At 42.0% G+C, this 19,135-nt stretch overlaps 1 protein-coding gene and 1 non-coding gene across 4 annotated transcripts in view; both read left to right on the plus strand.

The window, feature by feature from the left end:
- The first annotated feature begins 940 nt into the window (after positions 1-940).
- On the plus strand, positions 941-1,012 carry trnah-gug (transfer RNA histidin (anticodon GUG)). Its single transcript has one exon. It is a non-coding gene; the product is annotated as a tRNA-His (tRNA).
- Positions 1,013-2,100: 1,088 nt separating this feature from the next.
- LOC115152009 (FERM domain-containing protein 5) overlaps positions 2,101-19,135 on the plus strand; it is a 113,285-nt gene continuing 96,250 nt past the window's right edge. For all 3 annotated transcript variants that reach the window (XM_029696441.1, XM_029696442.1, XM_029696444.1), the window contains exon 1: positions 2,101-2,463. In XM_029696441.1, the coding sequence (XP_029552301.1) occupies positions 2,362-2,463 (102 nt within the window). In that variant the 5' untranslated portion in view covers positions 2,101-2,361. The remainder of the gene's footprint in view (positions 2,464-19,135) is intronic.

The raw sequence follows: 19,135 nt of genomic DNA on the forward strand, positions 1-19,135 counted from the left end.
CTGAGCTGCATTTCCTAACCTTCCTAACACATATTTCCCTGAGATTACACAGATCCACAAAAAATTCGAAAACAGACCCAATTTTGATCAACCCACATATCTACTGGGTGAAATACCACAGTGTGCCATCACAACAGCAAGATTTGTGACCTGTTGCCAACGAGAAAAGGGCAACCAGTGAAGAACAAACACCATTGTAAATACAACCCATATTTATGTTTATTTATTTTCCCTTTTGTACTTTAACTATGTGCACATTGCTACAACACTGTATATTGACATAATATGGCACTTGAAATGTCTTTATTCTTTTGGAACTTCTGTGAGTGTAATGTCTACTGTTCATTTTTATTGTTTATTTGACTTTTGTTTATTATCTATTTCACTTGCTTTGGCAATGTTAACATATGTTTCCCATGCCAATAATGCCCTTGAATAGGAAAAATGCCAAGGGGGTTTGTAGACGTGTTAACATTTTAACACGTCTACAATTCCATTGATTGAAAGAAAAAATAACACATCAGAAGACAAATAAGGCTAACACAAACATAAGCAAGCATGATGAGCAGATGAAGAACAAGAGGATATTAGCTAGCTAATTACATTGAACATTTCCAATTCCAGTTGAAATTTCCCAAGCAAAAATAAAGAAATTCGCTAGCTAACTTAGGTACCTAGCTACTGTTTATGGACAGGCGTCAGCATCCAACGTTAGTTAGGCTAGTTTTAAACGACTTCAGATTCAGTATATCTGAATAGTTTACTAAACATACCATTCGAAATTTAAAATGAATATCAATACAGAAAGGTTCAACCTGATCAAGAATACGTTTTCTAGCCATATATCTATCACTTTAAATAGCTACCTTTAGTTGAATACGTCGCCGCTTGTTATGTTATAAGCCCAATATCTCCAATTCTCTACAAGCCCTGGTAGCTCGCCGTGATCGTATAGTGGTTAGTACTCTGCGTTGTGGCCGCAGCAACCCCGGTTCGAATCCGGGTCACGGCATTGCAAACACAATGTCACGGCATAAGGGCATAATTTTGTCCTTATGCTTATTATTTGACAAATTTAAAAAGCTCCAAATTATATGATACATTATCCTTGTTCAGTCATTGCGTTGTCGAACCAATATTCCCGAACACAGCGAAGCTACCAAATCGGCTGGAGTGTTATTCATATAAGAATTGTGTTATATGTCCACTAGGGGGTGAAAGCGTCTCGTCGATATATTGTGTTGCTGTGCTGTTGTTGTCCTGAGACTGTGTGAAAAGCCCTTTTTAAAATGTATGTCATTCAAGTAATATTGAATGAAACTATCATATTCGGAATGGTAGGCTACATAAAAACCTGTCTTCATACCTGCCCGCAATTTGTATATGATTTAGTCCGGCTAACCTATTGGGCCTAATTATGAGAAGAGCCCCCTGCAGCCCTGTTTATTGTCTTGTTTTTTACTATTGTTAACCCCCACAATTTGTTTCATTGTTTTATATAGTTTCATGCACATACCGTCGCCTATATGAAAGTTTCATGACTGCTCTGACAATTGGGAAAGAAAATCTTGCCATTGTGAATATGCAATAGACTATTATTGTTGCCGACAACCATTGTCTATCAAGTCTACTCAACTGCTTTATTGTGATATCCTATAGGCCACAGTCATAGATCAATAGGCTATAGATGCAGCATGCCTATAGGCCTACTGGCCATTGAATAGCATGATGCTCTCTTGACGACTTTTTCCTCATGCATTTAAAACAAATGTTTTTAACATTTTGTCAGATAGGGACTGAAACTTCAGACAATCCCTCATCCGTTTGCTCTTCACGCATGAAAGAGGCCTTGCCGGTCGTAAACATTTATAAACATGGGTTTCAGAGAAGACTGAAAATCCCACATTTTTACCGTCTAGTGCCAATTGGTGGTTTAAGAAAATGAAAGGATGAAAAAAAATATTCTGTTTATACTAAGGGCTATATTGCCCATTTTGTAGAAATCTCTCCCGGTTGGTTCTCATTGACGTCAGTTTACTCTAAGGGATCCGCCCTCTAGCTCAAGTTGCAAGCAGTGAGTGGTGAATGGTCACCCATCTTTCGATTACGGGTACACAAGGGTGAATTGCTTCTGGATCTGGATGCGGGCATCCTTTCAATGATTCCGCACTGTGGCTCGTGTCTGTGTTGTGTTCACTTCATGGGATAGACAATGCGCTGTGTCTTGGCATTACAATCTTCAGCTGCCGCTCGTCTGGTTGATCGGAAAATGTAGTCATTCAATGTGACATTAGCCTACTTCTATGCTGTGTTCAGATTATTGCTCTGGTCCTAGACGCAGACCAGCAATTCTGTGAAAATATGTTGAGCCGAATAATGAGTGGCAGTATCCGGAATCTGGATAGAGAATACGACTGCACCGTCAGACTCCTGGATGATACGGAATATACCTGCACAATTCAGGTCAGTCACTTACTATATTCAGACAATAATTGTTTATATGCCATCAGCAGAGAATATCAAGTGGTGAAATTGTCTCTCATTGGAAGAAAAGCGCGCAAGTGCCTGCATCCCGCGATAGTCACCGTCTGAATCTATTGTTGTGTGAATCATTTGTTTTCTGACACATTTTATTACCATATGCCATTTGACTTGATGCAAATATCGATAGTTTCGTCGTCCGACGAATAGACTGAATGCTCAGGACCTTATCGATGTTTTTGTGACTGATCAAGACATGGCAAAAAAAGGAAATGGTTTATCACAGACAAATAGCCTACTGGTATTGTTATTATTCACCATGAGCGCTGGAAGTTTGAAAAGTGATCAACAACCTTTCGAACACTTGATTGTATAGGCTTTGAGCAGCATTGTATTTCCAATGTCTATACTTATCGTTTTTATAGAGTAATTCATCTGACAGTGAGAGTTACAATGAAGCTGTAACTGTGTTACAATCTAGATTTAACAGAGTTACAATCTAGCTGTAACAATTCAAATTAATGCAGAGGAGATAATCCCATCACTATCAAGTTATATATTAATTTGTCAACAAAATCAATACTTACAATAGAGGTCTATGTTATTGTGAGACCTTTATTGTGCGTTTATAAGGTGGGACTCTTAAAGTGGGACTCTGAAATGTTATTCTGGCTCTTGGGAGAAGAGCAAAGGTTCATGGGTAATGCTTGAGTTTGAAGCGAAAGAAGGAGCCACACTCTTGGCTCACTTTATTATTTTGTCCTGTATAAATTGTGTACCACTCAGTCTCATAATAAACATTGAGTCTAACACTGAAGTCGTGGTGTCCCTGGTTTACATTCTTATCATCAGCCTTACATCAGGGGTAACCCCCCCAACATTTAAAAAAATATATTTAAAATTGAAGCTCATTTACTGAATTTTTTACAATTTAAAAGCTCTAAAATGCTATTTAGAGTACAGCAAAAACAAGCAACATTACTCTAGCCATTATCTGTCACGCCCTGACCTTAGAGCCTTTTTTATTCTCCATTTTGTTAGGTCAGGGTCTGACTTGGGTGGGCATATATAGGTTTCTATTTCTTTGTTGGCCTAGTATGGTTCCCAATCAGAGGCCGCTGTTTATCGTTGTCTCTGATTGGGGATCATACGTAGGCAGCCCTTTTCCCCACCAGTGATGGTGGGATCTTGTTTGTGTGTAGTTGCTTTCTGCACTGCATATAGCTTTACGTTCGTTGTTGTATTTTTATTTTTTTCTGGTGTCATTTTTATTAAAAGTAAAATGCACGCCTACCACGCTGCACCTTGGTCTCATTCCAACAACGGACGTAACAGAAGATCCCACCACCAAAGGACCAAGCAGCGTGGCCAGGAGGAGCCGACATCCTGGTCATGGGAGGATATCCTGGACGGTAAAGGGATCCTGGACGTGGGAAGAGATCCAGGCCCAGAAAGGATCGCCTTCCACGGGAGCAGACAGAGGCAGCGAGAGAGGAACAGCGAGGAAAATAGGGATCAAGGAGACGATGGAAGCCCGAGAGGCAGCCTACATTTTTTTTGTGTGGGGGGGGGCACACGGGGTGGCGAGCGGAGCAAAGGTGTAAACAAGAACCAACTCCCTATAATTACGATGAGGAGTTGGTCACGGTTCAGATACCATGTTTTCCGGTTCTGCGCACCGTGCTTCCAGTGCGCACCCGTGGCCCGTTGCGTTCTGTGCCTGCTTTCAGGAGTTGCCGTGCTAAGGTGAGCATCTGTCCAGGACAGATTGTTCCGGCTCCGCGGTCCTGGTCTCCAGTGCGTCTCCTCTGCCCAGGATATCCTGCGCCAGCTCTACGCACGGTATCCCCAGTTTGCCAGCACAACCCAGCGCGTCTTGTGCCAGCTCCCCGCACTTGCCGTGCTATAGGGGATATTCAGGCAGGATGCGTTGTGACAGCTCTACGCTCCAGACCTCCAGTCCGCCTCCACGGCCCAGTGTATCCTGCGCCGGCTCAATGCACTATGCCTCCAGTGCGCCTTCACAGTCCAGTGCGTCCTGTGCCAGCTCTCCACACTTACCGAGCTAAAGTGGGTATCCAGCCAGGACGCGTTGTGCCAGCTCCACACACCCGGCCTCCAGTGCGTCTCTCCAGCCCGGTGCGTCCTGTGCTAGTTCTACGCACTCTGCCTCCAGCGACGGTCCCTGGCCCGAAGCCTCCAGTGATGATCCATGGCACGAAGCCTCCAGTGGTGATCCATGGCCCGAAGCCTCCAGTGGTGATCCATGGCACGACGCCTCCAGTGATGATCCATGGCACGACTCCTCCAGTGGTGATCCATGGCACGATGCCTCCAGTGGTGATCCATGGACCGAAGCCTCCAGTGGTGATCCATGGCACGAAGCCTCCAGTGACGATCCATGGTCCAGAGCCTCCAGCGACGGTCTGCAGTCCAGAGCCTCCAGCGACGGTCTGCAGTCCAGAGCCTCCAGCGACGGTCTGCAGTCCAGAGCCTCCAGCGACGGTCTGCAGTCCAGAGCCTCCAGCGACGGTCGGCAGTCCAGAGCCTCCAGCGACGGTCGGCAGTTCAGAGCCTCCAGCGACGGTCGGCAGTTCAGAGCCTCTAGCGGGGGTTCCCAGTCCAGAGCCTCGGGCGACGATCCACAGTCCGGAGTCCCCGGCGACGATCTACGATCCGGTTCCTCCGGCAACGATCCACGGTCCGGAGCCTCCGGCGACGATCCACGGTCCGGTTCCACGGAAGTGGGGGGAGCCTCAAGCGGAGCGGGTTCTGCGTCCCGCACCGGAGCCTCCACCGAGAGGAGATGCCCACCCGGACCCTCCCCTATAGGCTCAGGTTTGCGGGTGGAGTCTGCACCTTTGGGGGGAGGGGGGGTACTGTCACGCCCTGACCTTAAAGCCTTTTTTATTCTCTATTTTGTTAGGTCAGGGTGTGACTTGGGTGGGCATATCTAGGTTTCTATTTCTTTGTTGGCCTAGTATGGTTCCCAATCAGAGGCAGCTGTTTATCATTGTCTCTGATTGGGGATCATACTTAGGCAGCCCTTTTTCCCACCTGTGATGGTGGGATCTTGTTTGTGTGTAGTTGCTTTCTGCACTGCATATAGCTTTACGTTCGTTGTTGTATTTTCCGGTGTCATTTTTATTAAAAGTAAAATGTACGCCTACCACGCTGCACCTTGGTCCAGTTCTTCAGACGATCGTAACATTATCACCTTTTTCCTGTAGCTTAATTTACCTCAGGGCAATTCCACGATATGCCAAAATAAAAACATTGATTTGAAAATTGAATAAACCATGAAACTCTATGCACAAGGACTACTTGTAACAATTTGTAGTGAACATTTAAAAAAAAAAAAAAACATTCACTGGGAGAACTGTGAAAATGCCAATTTTGTTAAAACTCCCTCCGTTTTTTGTGACCATGTTTTTCAAAAAATATCTTCTCCGAATTAAGATTCAAAGATGTCTACAGAAAGAATGGGGTGTCATACAGTTGAATTTGGAAGTTTACATGCACTTAGCTTGGAGTCATTAAAACTTGTTTTTCAACCACTCCACAAATTTCTTGTTAACAAACTATAGTTTTGGCAAGTCAGTTAGGACATTTACTTTGTGTATGACACAAGTCATTTTTCCAACAATTGTTTACAGACAGATTATTTCACTTATAATTCACTGTATCACAATTCCAGTGGGTCAGAAGTTTACATACACTAAGTTGACTGCCTTTAAACAGCTTGGGAAATTCCAGAAAATGATGTCATGGCTTTAGAAGCTTCTGATAGGCTAATTGACATCATTTGAGTCAATTGGAGGTGTACCTGTGGATGCATTTCATGGCCAACCTTCAAACTCAGTGCCTCTTTCCTTGACATCATGGGAAAATAAAAAATAAATCAGCCAAAACCTCAGAAAAAAAGACCACGCAGCCGTCATACCGCTCAGGAAGGAGACACGTTCTGTCTCCTAGAGATGAAGGTACTTTGGTGCGAAAAGTGCAAATCAATCCCAGAACAACAGCAAAGGACCCTGTGAAGATGCTGGAGGAAACAGGTACAAAATGATCTATATCCACAGTTAAACGAGTCCTATATCGACATAACCTGAAAGGCCGCTCAGCAAGGAAGAAGACACTGCTCCAAAACCGCCATAAAAAAAGCCAGACTACGGTTTGCAACTGCACATGGGGACAAAGATCGTACTTTTTGGAGAAATGTCCTCTGATCTGATGAAACAAAAATAGAACTGTTTGGCCATAATGACCATCGTTATGTTTGGAGGCAAAAGGGGGAGGCTTGCAAGCCAAAGAACACCATCCCAACCGTGAAGCACGGGGGTAGCAGCATCATGTTGTGGGGGTGCTTTGCTGCAGGAGGGACTGGTGCACTTCACAAAATAGATGGCATCATGAGGAGGAAAATTATGTGGATATATTGAGGCAACATCTCAAGACATCAGTCAGGAAGTTAAAGCTTGGTCGCAACTGGGTCTTCCAAATGGACAATGACCCCAAGCATACTTCCAAAGTTGTGGCAAAATGACTTAAGGACAATAAAGTCAAGGTATTGGAGTGGCCATCACAAAGCCCTGACATCAATCCTATAGAAAATGTGTGGGCAGAACTGAAAAAGCATGTGCGAGCAAGGAGGCCTACAAACCTGACTCAGTTACACCAGCTCTGTCAGGAGGAATGAGCCAAAATTAACCCAACTTATTGTGGGAAGTTTGTGGAAGGCTACCTGAAATGTTTGACCCAAGTTAAACAATTTAAAGGCAATGCTACTAATACTAATTGAGTGTATGTAAACTTCTGACCCACTGGGAATGTGATGAAAGAAATTAACGCTGAAATAAATCATTCTGACATTTCACATAATTAAAATAAAATGGTGATCCTAACTGACCTAAGACAGGGAAATTTTACTAGGATTAAATGTCAGGAATTGTGAAAAACTGAGTTTAAATGTATTTGGCTAAGGTGTATGTAAACTTCCGACTTCAACTGTATATGACATAGTCTCGTCATAAACCAGGCTTTTAAAGGTATGGCAACGCGAGACTAGCTATGACATGAGACCTTGACTTTGAAAACATTTATTTTGGTTTTTGAACTACATTAAGTGAAGTGGATTCACATCCAGTAACAGAATTACGTTTACGGAATTTCATCATGACTCCCTGATCTGTACTACACAGAAATCCATACAGTATTTATGGATATGAGTGTCATTCACTTCATGGTGATGTGTCCCGAATAGGTACACAACGGTATAAATATGCAATTTCCTCCTTTGCATATCTCAGTATTATTCTACACACTGGCTATTATTTTAATGAGCTCCACACCCAAACAAGACCAAATTTGGTTGGTCCGTCCTGGACCAAATCTGAACCAATCATAGATGTCTATGTTTCACAAGTTTGAACATCAAAGTACAGCATAGTAGAGTACAGTGGAATACTTTACAGTACAGCACAGCACAACACAGAACAGTAGAGTATAGTTCAGTACAGTAGAGTACAGTAAATTACAGTATAGTTCAGTACATTATAGTGTACTCAATTCTAGTGTGCTCTACTGAACTGTACTCTATTCTACTCTATTGTACAGTACAATACTGTACTGAACTTTACTCTGCTTAACACTTTTTACTTTACTGTACTCTACTTTACTCTACAGTGCTCTACTGTACTGTACTGAGCTCTCCACACTTGTGACAACTATAGACGTCTATGATTGGTTCAGATTTCCGGACCAAATCTGAACCAATCATGGACCTCTATGTTTGGGCCAAATCAAGGCCGGGACCGTACCAAAAACCACATCTGTGGACTACTTTTCAACATCCATGGACGTCCGGTGTCAGTCTGTACTTAATGGGTAAGAATGCTGGTTACAGTAAATGGAAAGAGAGGGGGCTCATGAGTAGGTGTCAGTAAGAGCAGGGAGAGGTGACATTAACTGGAAATAGAGGAAGAGAGAGAGGGAAGGGTTGTCCAGACCGTTTTCACACTTGCTTTGACCACCATACGACAGAAAGAGAAAGAAAACAGTTATGAGTTGAATGTAACAGTATGCCAGTGGAAGGGGGGACAGTAGCAGGTGAACCAACTGTGGTTTGTGACTACTATGATTTTCCATTTTAGCCAATTAAATTGCAGTAATTCCGTCACTGATTTTTCGGACGCTACGTTACCAATTTGGGAACAGATTTAGAGTTTGTCACTTAGTAATTCATAACCAAATAGATATCAGTAAAAACACTATCACTAATTGGTAGGTCTACCTTAACTTGTTAATTCTGTGTTTTATTTCATTATCCTCCCTCCCAGTGTTGAGCAGTAGTGAACTACATGTAGTTCAACTAGTAATTTACCAACATTTTACAGTTTCTTAGTGGTAGTTGAACAATTGTTTTTTTTGTTGCAAAAATTAAATATGGGTGGAGTAGGTAATAATTTCCTTTCTTTTTCAGCATCAGAACTGCCTAATTCTTACTTGAAACGTAGTTTTTGTGTTTAATATGCTAAATGACATTCTATTAACAAAGTGATCTGTACTTGCAATTTGTAGTCTACGACATTTCAGATTTATATATGATCATTTTTTACGAAATAGTCTGGATGTAGTGAACTACTTTTTCAAAATAACTTTAGTTAAGTAATTACATTTTTCTTAAGGGTACCTTTAGTATAGCTTAACTTCTTCTAGTGTGAAGTAATTGGTAGCTTGGTAAACTATTCTGTATTTTCAGAGTAGCTTCCTCAACGCTCCCTCCTCTTGAGGGAGAGAAATTAGAAAATATCTTAAAGATGTGGGTTTTTGGAAATGGAATTTCAAGTCACAGGGCAATATTTCTTAATCTTACACAAGGCAAATAATTTCTCCAAAACTAAATATAAGTGTTGCTATTAGTTGGCAGGGGTCTTCTAAATGATTGTGTTTTGATGTATTTCTAATACCTTTTAATATGTTTTACGACCCCTTTTCCATCTGTTTTATCAGAAATCAAAGCCTTTGCTTATTCCTAATATTTAGGATAAAACACGGTTGAAAAATGTATATATGTCTTAATTTCTCAAAAATATAGACACAGCTTTCATTTCACACCAAGATTTGACATGCTCCTATGAACTTCGTTGGTTCTCATGGGTCCTGTTACATGGAAATGACCTTCAGTCAATAGGGGACTTATCATTTTACAAACACGTCATACAATAATGAGTTGGTACGTACTAGCTCAGCACTGAGATTAAAACTCTAGTTTAGTTTCACGTCAAGTCAAACAGCAGTTACCAAAGCCATCTACTACAGCCATCTTTACCTCTGCACTGTTTTGAGAAAAAGTCGATGAGCGCTCCATAAAGCCAGCCATACAAACAGCCTTCCCTCCCGCTCCCAGGTGTCCATGTAACGGGCGTCGTAAGGATTGGACCAAGGTGCAGCGGGAACGTTTATACTCATCATCTTTATTAAATAAAAAGAAGGAAAAACAAACAAATCACGTATACAAAACAACGACCGCCACTAAACAGTCCTGTCATGTGCACAGACAAAACAGGAGACAACTACCCACAAATTCCATTACAAAAACACCCCTATACATAGGACCTTCAATCAGAGGCAACGAGGAACAGCTGCCTCCAATTGAAGGTCAATCAACAAACCCTAAAACATAGAAGTAGAAAACTAGACTGAACATAGAAAAACACTAACCTAGAACATAGACCAAAATGCCCGGAACACTCTAAACAAACACCCCTCTTACATAATACCATAGCCCAGCAAACCCCGAACCACATAAAACAAACACCCCCTGCCACGTCCTGACCAAACTACAATAACAAATAACCCCTTTACTGGTCAGGACGTGACAGTCCACATGGTCCTAAGTCAGCCATCCATACTGCTAAAATGCATTTCCTTTTTAATCGGGATCGGAATGATTTTAGTAGCCTATTTTAAATGGTTGGTGTTGAGCTACCCAATTGACACCCTGCCTTACATTATAGCCTATTCCTCAAATGTAATTTTATTGTTATTCAATATAAATGTGTTTACTGCAACTGTTATGAGCTTTATACAGTATAGTTCACTGTAGTGTAGACCTAATAATACAAATACAATGTCATGTTTTGAACAAAGTAAGGTAGAATGGATTTCCTTGAAGGGAAGACAGGAGTAAGGGGCTGGTTCTTTTTCTTTTGTTTCCATGCTGCTAGTCTTGCTTTGATGTTTCCTTCGTTTTATCTTCAGCCTAAAATAAAGGCAGGGGAGAGGGTCGATCAGAATCCATTACAGTATGTTTGTGTGTGTGTGTGTGTGTGTGTGTGTGTGTGTGTGTGTGTGTGTGTGTGTGTGTGTGTGTTCACCTGTGGATCATCATTCCTCAGAAGTTTTTGGGAAGAGCTGTCTCCTGGACTGAGGAAATCCCTAGAGGGCTCCTACTACTTTTTTTTAACAGATTGAGACATTGAACAAATCTTCTAGAAGTAAAAATTACAAAGATTTAGGGATACCTCTATGATGTAATGAAATGTAAAAGCTACTGTCCTGGTTTCTGTTACTTTGCTGAAAATATTTCAATTTTTGGTGCACGGAGGTGTCGCTGGTGGAGATATACACAGAGTGTACAAAACATTAGGAACACCTGCTCTTTCCATGATTAAGGTCATTTCTACATGTAGGTAGGGGTAAAGTGACTATGCATAGATAATAAACAGTGAGTAGCTGTGGGGGGAGGGGGGGTATCAATGCAAATAGTCCGAGTGGCCATTTGATGAATTGTTCAGCAGTCTGATGGCTTGGGGGTAGATGCTGTTAAGGAGCCTTTTGGACCTAGACATAACGCTCTGGTACCGCTTGCCGTGCGATAGCAGAGAGAACAGTCTATGATTTGGGTGACTGGAGTCTTTGACAATTATTTGGGCCTTCCTCTGACACCGCCTAGTATAGTGATGTACTGGACTGTTACCACTACTGGGCTGCACGTTGGCCAATAAAACGGATGGTCGAGGCGTGTTATCCACTTGCCGGCGAATTCTCACAAGGCACCCGGATCTGCGCCCCCTGTATCGCCGTCTTTTCTTTATGTGAATGACGAGGATGTATTTGAACATGTATATGTTTTTGCTCTTTGTTCTTTGTTATAGAGCCAAAAAGATTGGAGAAGTGGTTTATCCATACATCTCCGTTTTGGATAGATAACTCTTCATGTTGTTGTTTGTTTAGAGTTTTCCAATTTTCCCAGATGTCACGGATCTCCCCAGTACTACTGCTCATTCCGTGCACCAGCTCCGGAGGTCTACATCACCGGCCTTCTAGGCGTCACTGAACTAGATTCATTACCACCAACCCCAGACTGTCATTACCACCAACCCCGGACACCTGGTTCCCATTCCCCCTGATTAGTATGTGTATATATATGTGCCCTCTGTTCCCCAGTGTCCTTGTCGGTTATTGTTACTATGTCTGTTGGTCCTGTGAGTACCTGTGCTGTTGTATCGGCTTCCATACTGCGTGTTATTGTGCACTTGTTTTACGGGTCTCGTCCTGTGTATTATTTTGAGGTTTACACCTCGCTCTTTTGTTTGGGTGGAGTAAATAAAACCCCATATTACGTATTCCTGCGCCTGTCTCCAATCATTAGACATTGTGACAGAATAACCGACCTCATAAATGGAGACAGCAGGAAAGACTGAGCTATCGACCATCGTAGGGACAGTCCAGCATCACGATGACTGTCTTTCCATACTCGGCAGCACCATGGACAGCGTGCTGGCAACCATCCTGCGTTTTGAGGTGCGCGCCAGCGAGATACAAGGGATTCTTTCTGCAATGAATCCAGTTCTGTGATGCCTAGAAGGCCGATGATGTAGACCTCCGGAGCTGGTGAACGGAATGAACAGCAGTACCGGGGGGATCCGTGACACCAGAAGTGGTTAGATTCTATGGATTATTCAATTACATTGAGCTGATTTCTGACATGATGTTCCTTCTTTTTCCGTAGTGTATTTCTGTATTGTTTTAGTGATTCACCATAGTGAAGGCGTAGGCTCAGGGTTTCAGGGTCTCTATGTTTTTGGTTGGATAGGTTTCTCAATTTCTTAATTAGGTTTTTGCATTCTTCATGAAACCATTTGTCGTTGTCTGCTTTAAATTTTTAGATTTGATTGGGAAGCTGGGGGTAGATGCTGTTAGTGGGAACACGTCATATATATTGTTTAGGTTTTATACTGCCATGTTTACACCTTCACTATTACAGTGAAACATTTTGTCCAGGAAATTGTCTATTAATGATTAAATTTGTTGTTGCCTATTTGTTTTTTGGTAGATTTCCACATTTACTTTCCTTCCATCTATAGCATTTCATTATATTATTAAGTTCCTTTGGCTTTGATGCCTCGTGATTGAGCATAGCTCTGTTCAAGTAGAGTGGGGTTTTGCTGTGATCTGATAGGGGTGTCAGTGGACTGACTGTGAACACTCTAAGAGACTCTGGGTTGAGGTCAGTGATAAAGTAGTCTACAGTCTACAGTACTACTGCCAAGAGATGAACTATAGGTGTACCTACCGTAGGAGTCCCCTTGAAGCCTACCATTGACTATGTACATACCCAGCGTCTGACAGAGCTGCAGGAGTTGTGACCCATTTTTGTTGGTTAAGTCATAGTAGTTGTGTCTACGGGGGCATATGGGGAAGGGAATGTTGTCACCTCCAGGTAGGTGTTTGTCCACCTGTGTGCTGAGGGTGTAAGGTTCTTGTCCAGTTCTGGCATTAAGGTCACCACAGACTAGTACATGTCCCTGAGCCTGGAAATGATTGATCTCCCCCTCTAAGATGGAGAAGCTGTCATTGTTAAAGTATGGGGATTCTATTGGGGGGATATAGGTAGCACACATGAGGACATCTTTCTCTGTTCAGATCATTTCCTTACTAATTTCTAGCCAGATGTAAAATGTTCCTGTTTTGACTAATTTAATAGAGTGGGTTAGGTCTGCTCTGTACCAAATTAGCTCTATACCAAATTAGTCTCTTCCCTGTTTCACACCTGGTAGTTTGGTGGATGGGACTACCAGCTCTCTGTAACCTAGAGGGCAACCAGTGGGTCCGTCTCCTTTATACCATGTTTCTTGTAGGATGACAATGTCGGTATTTCCAATTTCTTTGATGAAGTCTGGCTTCCTGCTCTTTAGGCCAAGGCCTAAATTCAATTTAACCTGAAACCCTGTATATTCCAGGATGAGATAGTAAAAGCTTTGTGTTCAATGGTGTCTAGTGTTTCTGTGTGGTTTAGGCCTGGACCATCACAGTAGGTGTGAGCAGAGCATGTTGAGCATCTGAAATATACCTCTTAGGTCGCAGGATGGGGCTTGGGCGGGTGTAATAGTGGGGGATGGGCCTGTTGCTCTGCTCACGGCCTGGGCATGTGTCCTGCTGTCATGTTGAGGTCCTTTCTCTCGCTCGCTTACTTACTTTTGCTCATATCCTGTTCCCACTATGTGCTGCGATTCAATCCCCTGTGGACCTGTTTTCATTACACTCTGATCTCTTCCCTAAACTGTTTAACTGCTCCATATTCAGGGTTACCTCTGGTGCAGGCTGGCCTCCTTCCTCTGACATCCACACAGCACAGGTGGGCCATTACAGCCTTGAGTTCTGGTAGCTATTCCTGTGTTCTGAATGTCATCATCAATATCATCAGCTTCAGAAATTGTAATGCCAAAACCAGGGAGGAGAAAGTCCTTATGCTAGCAGATTCCCATAGACTTCCAGTCATTGCACTAACAACAGTTAGCATTGGCTTGTGGAACTACCTCTAATATCCTTCATACTGGACACAGAGACATAAAAATGGTATCCATGAGTTTCATTGCCAAAATCCTGAAGTATCCCTTTAAAATGTAGATGGGAAAAGCACTGTATCTGTCTTCATATTTTTAACAGCTATAATCCATGACTTTAAAGTTTTACTTCAATGAATTCTGGATCTTTCCTCTATATTTGTGCGATAAGAAAGTGAGTGCTCAACATTATACACCCCTGTAGTTTGATGGAAGTCACTGCCATCCCGCTTGCCCCAGGCCTCTTCCGCTCTCTAATGCAGTATTGCAGCACCGGTGATGGTTGGGAATTTAGAGGCTCCTCACATCTCTAGGTCACAGTTGAATACCTTACAGGCCACAGCATCCAGGCTGCAGTGATTCTGCACAAGAGAGAATTCAAAATGGTATAGTAGAGAGCTGAATGTGTAAAGTGTGTACATGGAAAGTCACAGTAATTACATAAATGCACAAGACACATTTCAGTTGAATGCATTCAGTTGTACAACTGACTAGGTATCCCCCTTTCCCTTTCGTTAAGAGTGATCTTCCAGAGTGCTTCTCTATTCAGGGAGTGTGCTGTTTGTTCACCAACCTTGTTTGTTGAATTTACAGTTGAAAGGGTGCTGTGTTTAATTTTACACTTTGAGCTGACTAACTGGGAGTGGGGGTTACTTGCCCTGTATGATAGAGGGGAGGTGAAAGTAGGCTCCAAGTTGTTTGTTATTCCAAAAACAAATTTGAGTACAATGAGGTGTGTTGCGGGTGCGTTTGTAATGTAAACCAATAGCTATCTCTGTCTATGTGTGGTTGTTTCTATCCAAGAACACCTTTTATTTCTGAGTAGATGATGAGTTGAATAGGAGTTGAGTAGTGTCTCTCAAAAGTTGTTTGCAGGTAAAGACATACCCCTGCAGAATAGTTGTCCAGATGGAGCTAGTCTTAGTGGGGAGGCAGGTCTCCTAGTGGTTAGAGCGTTGGACTAGGAGCAGGTTGCAAGATCGAATCCCTGAGCTTACAAGGAAAAAATCTGTCGTTCTGCCCCCGAACAAGGCAGTTAACCCACTGTTCCTAGGCCGTCATTGAATTTGTTCTTAACTGACTTGCCTAGTTAAATAAAAGTAAAATAAAATAAAATAAATAGTGTTGAGGTAGAATTTAGAAGGGCACAGAATGAAGGCACTTTATTCAGCTGCAATCAAAGCAGTGTCTTCAGGTCTTAAGCAAGACTTAAACATTCAATATATGTCCAATATATTATTTAAGATTCTGAATGGGACTTCTTTGCTCAGGTTGTTTATTATGTGTTTGCTATACTTTTAAACATTTTGTCAAGCCCCTAGGTAAAGCTGCATGGTGACACGAAAGCCTTGAGTGCTTGTTGCACCGCTGCATCTACAGACTTTTTACCAGCTAAGCCCATAAATAACCACAAAGTTAAGGCGGGAAGGAGCAATTATTGTTCAAAATACAGTAATGATGTGTTTTATTCTGAGAAGGTGCAGCTTCTTGCCTGTCAATGGTGTAAATACCAAGATGTGCAATAGATTGTGTTGAATATGTACAGGACAAGTACATTCAACACAGTCCAGGGAGTGTGTACAGGCTAATGTGTTTATTAAATGTGTGTGTGCATGCGTGTGGGGGGTACTCATGACAATAGCTGGCCAGCATTATTTGGCTTTTTAAGAAGCTTTATTTCCCACAGCTCAGACTTTTTATAGAATGAAAGTAGAATACACTTTAAAATCATATCAGAATACTTACATTTTGATGATAGCGTTCATAGAGAATTTAGTCACAGTTTAGTTAAGAAAGCATGTGTGATAAATTCAGTGCTTGAGTCAATTATTTTTCTCTAATTAGAGGAAGAAACATGTCATTTCCAGGAAACCCAACGTGTTGTTTATTGTTAATTTGTGTTTTATTCTTACATTTAATTGGTGATTTGATGAATGCCCAGATGGTTGTCAATACTGCTGCATACCTTCCAACATTAATTTTAATTAATTTTAATTTCACATTTATTTAATGAGGTAGGCCAGTTGAGAACAAGTTCTCATTTACAACTGCGACCTGGCCAAGATAAAGAAAAGCAGTGCGACAAAAACAACAACACAGAGTTACACATAAACAAACATACACTCAATAACACAATATATATATATATTTTTTCAATCTTTGTACAGTGTGTGCAAATGTAGAAGAGTAGGGAGGTAGGCAATAAATAGGCCATAGAGGCAAAATAATTACAATTAAGCATTATTACTGGAGTGATAGATGTGCAGATGATGGTGTGCAAGTAGAGATACTGGGGTGCAAAAGACCAAGAGGGTAAGTAATAATATGGGGATGAGGTAGTTGGGTGTGCTATTTACAGATTGGCGGTGTACAGGTACATAGATCGGTAAGCTGCTCTGACTGCTGATGCTTAAAGTTAGAGATGGAGATATAAGACTCCAGCTTCAGTGATTTTTGCAATTCGTTCCAGTCGTTGGCAGCAGACAACTGGAAGGAAGGGCGGCCAAAGGAAGTGTTGGCTTTGGGGATGACCAGTGAAATATACCTGTTGGAGTGCGTGCTATGTTGCGTGTTGCTATGGTGACCAGTGAGCTGAGATAAGGCGGGGCTTTACCTAGCAAAGACTTATAGATTACCTGGAGCCAGTGGGTTTGGCGACGAATATGTAGTAAGGGCCAGCCAACGAGAGCATAGAAGTCGCAGTGGTGGGTAGTATATGGGGCTTTGGTGACAAAATGGATGGCACTGACATAGACTACATCCAGTTTGCTGAGTAGAGTGTTTGAGGCTATTTTGTAAATTACATCGCCGAAGTCAAGGATGGTCAGTTTTACGAGGGTATGTTTGGTGGCATGAGTGAAGGAGGCTTTGTTGCGAAATAGGAAGCCGATTCCAGATTTAATTTTGGATTGGAGATGTTTAATGTGAGTCTGGAAGGAGAGTTTACAGTCTAACCAGACACCTAGGTATTTGTAGTTGTCCACATATTCTAGGTCAGAATGGTCCAGAGTAGTGATGCTAGTCGGACGGGAGGGTGCGGGCAGCAATCGGTTGAAGATCATACAATTAGTTTTACAAGCATTTAAAAGCAGTTGGAGGCCACGGAAGGAGTGTTGTATGGCGTTGAAGCTCGTTTGGAGGTTTTGTAGCACAGTGTCCAAAGAAGGGCCAGATGTATACAGAATGGTGTCATCTGCAGGTTGCTGCAGGGGGTGCTGAGATGTTGGCCGGGGTAGGGGTAGCCAGGTGGAAAGCATGGCCAGCAGTAGAAAAATGCTTATTGAAATGATCGATTATCGTAGATTTATCGGTGGTGATGGTATTTCCTATCCTCAGTGCAGTGGGCAGCTGGGAGGAGGTGCTCTTATTCTCCATGGACTTTACAGTATCCCAATACTTTTTGGAAATAGTGCTACAGGAAGCAAATTTCTGTTCGAAAAACGTAGCCTTAGCTTTCCTAACTGACTGAGTATATTGGTTCCTTACTTCCCTGAAAAGTTGCATATCGCGGGGTCTATTCGATGCTAATGCAGAATGCCACAGGATGTTTTTGTGCTTGTCAAGGGCAGTCAAGTCTGGGGTGAACCAAGGGCTATATCTGTTCTTAGTTCTACTTTTTTTAAAACTTCTCAAGGAAAGGGGGGCAGTATTGAGTAGCTTGGATGAAAAGCATGCCCAAAGTAAAATGCCTGCTACTCAGGCCCAAAAGCTAGGATATGCATATAATTAGTAGATCTGGATAGAAAACACTCTGAAGTTTCTAAAACTGTTTGAACGATGTCTGTGAGTATAACAGAACTCATATGGCAGGCAAAAACCTGAGAAAAAAATCTGACCAGGAAGTGGGAAATCTGAGGTTTGTAGTTTTTCAAGTGTTTGCCTATCCAATATACAGTGTCTGTGGGGTCATATTGCACTTCCTAAGGCTTCCACTAGATGTCAACAGTCTTTAGAACATTGTTTCAGGCTTCTACTGTGAATGGGGAGAGAATAAGAGCTGATTCAGTCAGGTGTCTGGAAAATTGGCATGAGCTCAATCATGAGTGCGGCCGTGAGAGCGAGCTGCCTTTCCTTTCAATTCTAAAGACAAAGGAATTGTCCGGTTGGAATATTATTGAATATTTATGATAAAAACATCCTTAATGAGAAGTTTATCTATAATTCTTTGCATAACACTTGTATCTTTTATCAAAGTTTATGATGAGTATTTCTGTAAATTGATGTGCTCATTCACCGCCAGTTTTGGAGGCAAAACATTTGTGAACATTACACACCAAAGTAAAATGGGGGTTTGGGATATAAATATGAACTTTATCGAGCAAAACATACATGTATTGTGTAACATGAAGTCCTATGAGTGCCATCTGATGAAGATCATCAAAGGTTAGTGATTAATTTTAGCTTTATTTCTGGTTTTTGTGACGCCTCTCCTTGCGTGGAAAATGGCTGTGTTTTTTCTTGTCTAGGTGCTGTCCTAACATAATCTAATGCTATGCTTTCGCCGTAAAGCCTTTTTGAAATTGGACACTGTGGTTGGATTAATGAGAAGTCTATCTCTAAAATGGTGTATAATACTTGTATGTGTGAGAAATTTCAATTATGAGATTTTTGTTGTTTTGAATTTGGCGCTCTGCTATTTCACTGGCTAGCGTCCCACATTTCCCAGAGAGGTTATTAATGGGGCATGCTTATTTAAGATGGTGAGGAAAGCACTTTTGAAGAGCAACCAGGCATCTTCTACTGATGGGATGAGGTCAATATCCTTCCAGGATGCCCGGGCCAGGTCGATTAGAAAGGCCTGCTCG

This window comes from Salmo trutta, chromosome 17, assembly GCF_901001165.1.
Source record: "Salmo trutta chromosome 17, fSalTru1.1, whole genome shotgun sequence".
NCBI lineage: Eukaryota > Metazoa > Chordata > Actinopteri > Salmoniformes > Salmonidae > Salmo > Salmo trutta.